This window comes from Glycine soja, chromosome 17 (assembly GCF_004193775.1).
Source record: "Glycine soja cultivar W05 chromosome 17, ASM419377v2, whole genome shotgun sequence".
Lineage (NCBI taxonomy): Eukaryota > Viridiplantae > Streptophyta > Magnoliopsida > Fabales > Fabaceae > Glycine > Glycine soja.
This window is the reverse complement of record NC_041018.1, coordinates 17,417,205-17,426,723: the sequence shown is the minus strand read 5'-3', so window position 1 is coordinate 17,426,723 and position 9,519 is coordinate 17,417,205. Positions and strand designations below refer to the sequence as shown.

The window sequence follows — 9,519 nt, the reverse complement described above, 5'->3', positions numbered from 1 at the left end:
AAAATCTTCGTTTCATTTTCTTAAAGGAAAATTAAACAAGAAACGGAGAAAAAAAAATACCAATTATATACTTCAAATTTTTACAGGACACTTTACCTTGACCTGGTAGAATGCAAACATGAACCATCATACTCCCTCCAAGCAAATCATTTGGAAATTTGTACCATTCAAAGAATAAAGCCCTAAACTTTTTTTAATTTTAATGATAGCCACACCCAAATTCGCAGAGAGAGGGAGTGCAAGAGTTTAACTCTAAAAAGGGTAACACCTAATAAGATCAATTACATAAAATCATCTTTGAAAATCTAATGACAGCATCCGTTCTTTTAAAACTGATGTCAAATAGCTATTTCAACATCTTTTTTTGAAAGAAATGATGTCAAAAACTTTGATGTAATTTCAAAATTACCATCCCAGCTATAGATTTTCCTAATGGTGAGTTTGGTTTGGTCCCTACCTTGTTTGTTTGTTCATTTTCTCTTTTTTATTCTTTTAATAATACCATGTGGGATTGAGGCATAGGATTCTCTTCTTCATTGGTGCCAACCTACTTTGGACTAATGAATTTGGGATGATACTTTGAGTTTCATAAAAAAAGAAGACGCAAGTTTCTATGACTCTTGTCTAAAATAATATCAAATGATTATATACATCCACTTAAAAAAACTAGTCGATACTTCTAGAGAAGAGCAAATAAGTTCAAGCATCAAAGCATCTAATAAAGGAGTAACAACAAAGTAGCTAGGTTCTGTTGGGGCCTTGGAATGACTTCCTCTAATGTCATTCAAAGACCCAGTGACATAAAAACATCTGTTGAAAAAAAAAGAAGCTTGCAAGAGTTTAAGCTCATAAGTCATCAAGCACCATGTATGTACTCGCTTATTACATCAACATGTTTGTTCTATGGAAGCAACTAAACATTGTCATTGTCATTTTCATTAATATTAATTTCCGCTGCTGTAGCTTCACTTTTAACATTATTGTTGGTTTCCAGCCCAACTCTTTTGCACACTGGGCAAAAGTTCCTGCACAAAAGCCACTGTCGGATGCAGTGACGGTGATACTTGTGGATACAAGAATGAAGCTTCCCAATTAAGTTTCCCTCTTCAAACTCTTCCTGCATATAGAAACAAATTTCGTAAAAGAATGATTAACAGAACACTAAGACGTGAACATGCACGCGATATCCATAAAAAGAGAGTATATATAATGAGACAATGACATTAATAATAATTAAGCAGAAAAATACTATTTAGATTCGAGGAATAGCCTAATTGATTAACACTATATAGTAGAAATGAGACAAGGAATATTTATTTTCACCCATATAATTAAAGAGTTTCATGTGTTGAGTTAACCACCCAAGATACTATATATATTGGTTACCCTGAAATGAATCAAAATGTAGCAGGACTCACCAGACAAATGGGGCATTTTTCCTTATCTTCTTCTGGAGCATCCTTATTAACAATCACATAAGTTTCACTCTCCAGGTGCTGCACGATCGTTTCTACAGTAAGTCCCTGGGGCAATGCATCAAATTCTTCGGGGTTCTGCTTCAAATCACAATTTTTAGAACAATAATAACCCCAAATAGTTTATTCTAAACTAGAATGAAAATTTACACTTCACTAGGAAAATAAGTGCAAATGCATGCATTAATTGCTTCCTAAATATTTAAAAAATTATAAACATAAGTTATAGGAGATTAAATTGGAGGTGGCGGAGGAGGTAAGGGAAGTATTGATTGGGAAAAATATATATTATAGTATAAACAGGATGAAATTAAAAGGAGAGTGGAAGGAGGAGGTGAATCATGAAATGGAATGAAATTAGCAGCTTTTCAAACTTTATTTTCAGAAAACAAATGGAAAAGGCCAATTCTGGAAGAAATAAATTTCACTTAAATTTCATAGATGGATAATAAAATGCTGATTGCTAGCAAGATTTGAGGCAAATTGGAGTTGTGAAAATTCCAAAAAGTATGGGCCTAATTCAATTTCCAAGTTTATCAAAAGTTTTGGAAGTTTTTAAAAGAATCTTGGAAAAATAGTCAGACGAGTGATATCCTCTTTTAGTTTATTTGGTGCCAGGGAAGGAGTATTAATTCAATAAGGATTGAATATTACAGACCAATTTCATAGATATGCCACATCTATAAGTGATGGAGAAAGTAATTTTGGAGAATGAAAAGATTGCTAAATTTTAAAACAGATTAAAAAAACATGTGACTCTACTTTTTGGGATTTCTAGACAACATGGGATGAAAAGAATTGGCTTTATTTTTTAAAAAAAAAACAAAAAGAGAGGGTGAACATGCCCATTATAATGTGTTTCAAGTGCAGCTGTGGCAATTTTATGGAAATAGAAATCAAACCCATTGAGAAGTTTCAAATGCTTTATTTTCGTATTTCTTCCTTACTTTCTATATTACATCACTTATCATACAAATATGAAGAATAATGTGAAATTGAAATGGATGATAAAATGAATGCACTAATATAATTGGTCCATTTCATACCTGAAACCCATATGGTGACACAAGTGCGTGGTCGATGCTCCTGAATTCCTATAAAAAAATAGTCACAAGAAACGTTTCTTAATTACAATGATTAAAAGTGATAAGAAATTAAAAACATACTGAATATTATCGAGAACAGTGTAAATAGTAGAAATTAAAGGAGAGTTTGCTTGCAATTTTGTTTTCTATTTTATTTATGCTCCCTATTTTCAAAATATATATACAGATAAAACAAAATAAAAGATATTTTCAATTGTTTCTTGTACAAATTTTTGAAAACAAGAAACTAAATGAAAATAAAGTGATAATTTTGTAATTGAAAAGTGAAAGCAAAATATAAAATTGCAAGTAATCGATCGCCTCCTAATTACCTCATATGGATAATACTAATAAAGAACACACGAGGAATAACATGAAAAAAAAAGTAGAAAGAGAAAGTGATAGATGAAATAAATGATATATGATAAGAAAGGAAGAAAACAGCTAAGATGGCTCGGCTAGTATAACCTATAAGTTTGTGATTCCTTTTATCCCTCACTTAGAAATAATGTTAAATCATATAATTAAGATGGTCTAAATACAAGATGTTTTTAAGGTTAAACTTGAAACATCATATGTAGAATTTGATTGTTAGAGCATGCACATACCATTGTGTCAAAATCTATATCGAACATTACAGCGGATGGACCACTGCGTAGAGCTTCTAGGGTAGACTGAACCTGTATGGAAAAAAAAAGAAAACAGCAGAATAGGTAAATGCTAAAATAGTTACCAAATAAATTAGGATGGGAAACAGAGAAAATTTTCAACATCTACTGCAAAAGACAAAGAGTGATAAAATTTTCAACTTAAAAATACATTCAACATGTAAAATAATGTGTTAAAATCAGATTTTTGTATGACATAATTATAAGAAGGTAATCATTGAGCATACGTAAGATGAAAGCCTTCTTCTCTCTTCCGCGGAAGGATATGATGGTAGTGGTGACAACGAGGGTCCATGTTGGACGTAAGGTGGAACTCCAGATTCTAATACTTGCACTTGATTATGATAGTTATGAGTTCTAGAACTACTTGCTCCACCAGAGTAGTTCAATCTTTGTGACTGTGAAGCTCTCAACGTTGAAAGGCCAGCTTGGTCATTCAGAAGGTGGTACACAACCGCTTCATTACCATTATCGTCCTCATATCCAGATACTAATTGCCTTGGCTCTAAATGATTGAGCCTCTGGGGCAAATTAAATGAAGGAGTCCCAACCGAGGTTCCAACTTGTCTAAACATGGTACTCTCTTGTCCGAGCAATGGAGCCATATCATCGGCTCCAGGCATATCTTCTACTTGCCCTGCATTTTCTGGTGTGAGCGGAAATAAAGGAAGCAACTCCAATGTTTCAAATGGTGAAAGAGGCATCGTTTGGTTTTCGTTGTTTGATCTGTTGTTGGTATTAGTTTGACCATCAGAGTCACCTTCACAAAAAGAACCTTAGATCAGTAGTTAAAGATTGCAAACAAATAAATGGTCAAGAGAGGAATCCATGATTCACCTTGACGATTCATTGTAGATAAATATACTCTTCTGAAGGAAAAAGATTCAAATAAATGTGGCCTCAGAGTATTGAGTCACACTACCTGCATGAGATCAGCCAAAAGAAAATATTATTCAGCATCCTAAAGTTATTTAAAAAAATAAATACTTACATTATATTATATTATATAGTAGCACAATTTCAGCCATGAGTGGTAATGTAAAACAACATTTTGCCAATGAAATGAATATCATTTCTTCTACTAAAAGATGGATCAAAGTGACATGTGAAATGCATATTTAAACATAATACTTGTAAGGATAAAATATGTTACAAATTCCTGTAACATATGCATAACCAAGGATAAATTTTGTTTTCTGTTGAGTTCCTTTGCCTGTGTTTGTAATTTTAAATTAGAGGTTATGTATGTATTAAAACATATTGATGCTTTAAATCTTTCTAGCAGTGATGCTGGTAGTTTTCTTGTTTCCCAGTTAGCTTTTTAGTCCAATTTCTTTGAATAACTAAACTGGTAAATAGTTTATTCGTTTTTTTTAATTTGATTAATAGTCTCATCTTTGAATGCTGAAAAGATACATGCATGCGTTAAAATTTGATACATACAGAAATCTATTACCTTTATTAATCAACACTGACTGAAATTCAAGAATGTCAAATAAAAAAAAAAAAACACGGCCCATTTCACCAAATTCAATCTTCTTCAGCCTCAAGCCACCAAAATCCACACATCCACTTAGCTAAATCTTTCTAGATCTTTAAATATTCCAATTTTCCACAAATCCCCATATCCGAACAAACAGGATAAACAATAAGCTACACATTAGCAACGAAGATCCACATCTTCCTAGTTGAACTCATCGTAATCACATCGAATTCAACAATTGACTACATGCTTCAAAAATCACAACATTCAAATCATACATATAAAACTTAAACCCTTCCCCCTCACACCTCAAAGTTATTAAAAAAGGGAATAGCGATTCAAATAGAGGAAAATCACTCATAAGAATATTCCTATATTCGAGAGATTAAAAACATATTTAAATAATTTTTTTTAAGCCTTAAACCTTTCTAGTAATCATGCTAGTAGTTTTCTTGTTTCCCCATTAGCTCTTTAGTCAAATTTCTTTGAATAACTAAAATGGTAAATAGTTAATTAAAGTATTTTGAATTTATTTAATAGTCTGAGGTTTGAATGCTAAAAACATACTTGCATGCGTTAAATTTGAAACATATAAAAATTTATTACCTTTATTAATCATCACCCAATGAAATTCAAGAATGTCAAGAATTAATATACTTTTTTTTATCTTTGAATTTATGAATATTTATTGATTAAAATAATACTATTTAATATTTATTGCTAGCATTTATTTTTCTCATTCACCTCTTTTTGTCAGTTTTATATATTTATGAATTGATGGATTTATATACCCTATTTTTTTTAGTAACGGGTGCCAATATACAATACTTGTTCTAGACCTAAATATAAGTAACCAAAAACAATGAACTTAAATATAAGCATATTTTAATTACTTTGACCTTATTTAATGACATGCATAATCTCAAAAATACCTTTTATTTAATTGTGATTCTTGTTGCAATGACTTCTTTTTATTAATGAAGGACACTTTAGGAAAAAAATATTTTCTAAATATATTTAGGTCCGGAGGGAGTATAGTGTATGAAAGATTAATTGACTTAGGTAAAAAAGTATGTTTGAAATAAAAGAAAATAGATAGGATTGAATATCCAAAAATACATTTTTGGTACTTATCCTTTTACTAAAATATATTATTTTTTATCTTTTAGAAAAATTATTTTAGTCCATTGTCTCTCAATCTTCAGCTAATGTTATTCTTCCAAGATTGTGATCATTTTCAATTTTGAATTCTTTTTTGACTGTTTCAAGACAATAAATTTGTTACATTAGGTTCACCTACGTGAAACTATTAACCTTAACTAATGTTCAAAGAAACAAAAGGGGGCTATAAATATGAAAAAAAAATTGCATGAAAAATGAATTCCACAAACAATAAAAAAGAACCTGATTGCACAATTTTGACAGCTTGACTTTTGCTCAATAATTGGTTGATATCTCATGATCTTGAAGTTCAAATAATGTGAAACCAAACACATTAGTTAGCTACATCTAGGGAAACACCATTTATGAAAACAACTTTTTTTCTGATTCTGACCACACTGCTTGCTTAAGTGCGGTATTCTACTCACTTAAGAAAGGGAAAAAACTCACTAGCCCTTGTTGCAATAGCTTGCTTAAGTGAGGTTAGCGACCTTCAGTGCACGAATTTCAATCTTTTGCAAACCCATGCATCCCCACACTACTAGAAAAATTGCTTTTAACATCGTTAGAATGACATCGCTTTTATAGAAAACCGATGTAAACGAAAATGCGATGGCATAATCGTAAATAATGTGACTTCGTTAACATCACTTTATGAAAAATCCAATGTTAAAGTGAGTTGGTTAACATCCATTTTTTAGAAACCAATGCTATTGTGACTTCATCAGGATTGGTTTTTGGAAAAATTTGACGTTGTATTATCCTATTTATAATATTTTTTCATGTTTCTTGCGCTTCACTCATCTCGCTCACAACTCGTCTCCCTCGCGCTTCTGGCAACCTTACTCCCATGAACCCTTTCTCACTCTCACCCTCACTCTCGCAACACTGAAACTACTTTCGACACTATCACTTGCGATCCAGGTCTCACGCTCATTGGGAAATGATGCTTGGAACATCCTAAAAACATTTCTGGAATTTTTTTATAAGTACTCTTTGTGGTATATTTTGTTTATAACTTTGGTTTGTTTATAGAGTTTTTATAACTTTGAATGATAAGCTATGATATGAATAATTATAGTTGGTAATTAAAAAAACATATAGGCTATAAAAAAACCAAAAAACATAAATTTTTAGAAAAATCGTTTTGGTTTTTTGGTAATACAATAATGATTTTTAAAAAACTGATGTTAACGTTGATACTTTTAATGTCAGTAGTTTTAATATGGGTTAATAATTGATGTTGAAAGTCCTTAATAATCGATGTTGAAAACCTATTTTCTAATAGTGCCAAATCAATTCAAATCTGTTTCTACCACTCATAATTGATTTAAAACAAATCCCAACACTCAACACAAGCCCAAAACTACTGAAATCAATAGTTAATTGAATATAACATGCTTAAAACAAGAATTCCCAAATCCAAATCACAAAGGGCAAGAACTTGAAGAACAACAAAAAACCCACTTCAATTGATTCATACAATCAAGGCTCAATTGTTCATAAACAATAAAACCCTAACTTGTGGAAACAAAGAGAAAAGGGAAAAAAGACAAAAGAGATGATAATAAACCAAGAAGGATTTGGAGAAGACAAGGGAAAGAACACTCACCTAGAATGAGGCACAAAGGGGAGCTTCACTTGAGTCTTTAACTTCCTTCTTCCTTCCTTTCTCGGCTTCTTTCTCCTCTCTCTTCAATCTTATCTCCTCTCTCTTCCTTCTTCATATCTAATATTTCTAATAGCTAATAACCTTAAAATCTCTCTCACACACCCTTCTCATAACATTGAAAGTGGGTAAAGGGATTTGGGTGGGCCTAACCCCTTATTGGGCCTTGTGCACTAATTGTGTCCTACTAGCTACCAACTAATAATAATAATAATAATAATAATAATAATAATAATAATAATAATAATAATATCCTTTATTTTCATTAAACGTTATAGCTTCTCTCATCATTAATTATGTGCATTTTCATTAAATGTTAACTTCTCTCATCATTAATTTTTTTCTTTTTTGTTTGTTATTACTATCATTGTATCGCAATAATTGTTGCGTAAAAAAAATTAAAAAATGTCTTTTTATCTTTTATTGTAACATTAATTATTTTTTTTCCTTCATATGCCTTTTAATTACTTTTTAAATTTAATTTAGAAAAACAAAAGAAAAAGGGAAAAGAGAAGAGAGATGATTCATAAACCAAGAAGGATTGGGGAAGATAACATGAAGAACACTCACCTAAACACATGCACAAGGAAAGCTTCACTTGAGTCTCTAACTTCTTTCTTCCTTCCTTTCTCGTCTTCTTCTCCTTTCCTTCTTTATTTCTAATTCTAACAACTAATAAACATAACACCTCTCTCTCTCATAACACTAAGCTAGATAACGGGATTTCGGTGGGCTTAACCCCTTAATGGGCTTTAGGAACTCTTTTTAGGTCCTATTAGCTTATGTTCCCTAATCCTTTAAAGAAACACAATAAACTAGATAACAACAACAACAACAATGTCAATATTAAAATTAATATCATCCCTTATTTGCATTAAATGTTATAGTTTCTCTGATAATTAATTACGTGCATTTTCATTAGATGTTAATTTCTTTAATCATTATTTTTTTCTTCTTTTTCATTTGTCATTACTCTTTTTGGCTGACAATAATTAGTGTAGAAAACAAATTTTTTAAAAAATGTCATTGTATCTTTCACTGTAATATTAATTACTTTCTTTTTACTTATATCCCTTATAATGTTTATGATAGACGACAAAATTTATAATGATAATTAGGTTAACTTTGTAAAAGAATTATTTAATTTAATTTATTTATTGATTTTTCTCCGTCTATGTAAAAGAACCTACGACGACAAATATTACAGGACAAAGACGAAATTAGTGGTGGTACTGTGTTAGTCCTACATTTTGAAATTGGGAGGTTGAGTTGTGACAACTTAAGGCTTCCATATTGATGCAATCTTATCCCGCAAGGGCATTGGATAAAAGACTCCAAGTAGGTTGGGCCAGAGATCCAAGGGAAGGCCCTAGGATTCTCATGAGCCTTAGGGTAGATTTCGAGCTCATGGGGTAAGTATGAGCCCACTTATCTTTGTAAATATTAGAATAGGTTTTTTCTTCGTTTGGGCCTTGTATTTTGGCCATTCTAGTAGTATAGGGTTTTAGCCTTGTATTTCGAGGCATTTTGAGTAGTCTTTGTAGTAGGAACTTTTTTTGTTTTTTCATGTATTTTGTCATGAGGGTGAGCTTAGCTTTTATTGGGGGTGTGTAGCTAAGCTCTGGCTTCTCATCTTATGGAGGTGAGCTTAGCTATTAGAAAGGTGTGTGTAGCTAAGCTCTAGCTTCTTTAGGAATCTTCTCAAGGAAGCTTCTCAAGGAGGTGAGCTTAGTTATGAGAGGAGTGTGTGTAGCTAAGCTCTAGCTTCCCAAGGAAGTTTTCTCAAAGAAGCTTCTCAAGGAAGTTTTCTCAAGAAAGCTTCTCAAGGAAGCTACCTAGTCTATAAATAGAAGCATGTGTAACACTTGTTGTAACTTTGATAAATGAAACTCTTATGAGATACACTTCAATGTTCCACTTCTCTCCCTCTTTTATTCCTTCAATTTCGTGCTCCCCCCTTCTCTCTTTCTTTTCCTCC

General features: G+C 31.7%; 1 protein-coding gene across 1 annotated transcript; it reads right to left on the bottom strand.

Annotated features, from left to right (window-relative positions):
- Window positions 1-694: 694 nt before the first annotated feature.
- On the bottom strand, window positions 695-7,609 carry LOC114392160 (E3 ubiquitin-protein ligase MBR2-like). The gene is made up of 7 exons (XM_028353203.1): window positions 7,485-7,609; window positions 4,066-4,150; window positions 3,456-3,988; window positions 3,169-3,240; window positions 2,522-2,569; window positions 1,419-1,553; window positions 695-1,117 (listed from the first exon to the last, which is right to left on the bottom strand). Exons 2-7 carry the CDS (start codon window positions 4,076-4,078, stop codon window positions 914-916), a joined length of 1,005 nt encoding a protein of 334 aa, XP_028209004.1. The 5' UTR covers window positions 4,079-4,150; window positions 7,485-7,609; the 3' UTR covers window positions 695-913.
- Window positions 7,610-9,519: the final 1,910 nt, after the last annotated feature.

Coding starts and splice junctions, on each gene's coding strand:
- LOC114392160 (XM_028353203.1), bottom strand. Junction 1,554..2,521: donor TGTCACCATATGGGTTTCAG/GTATGAAATGGA, acceptor GATTTGAAGCAG/AACCCCGAAGAATTTGATGC. Junction 1,118..1,418: donor AAAAATGCCCCATTTGTCTG/GTGAGTCCTGCT, acceptor TTCTATATGCAG/GAAGAGTTTGAAGAGGGAAA.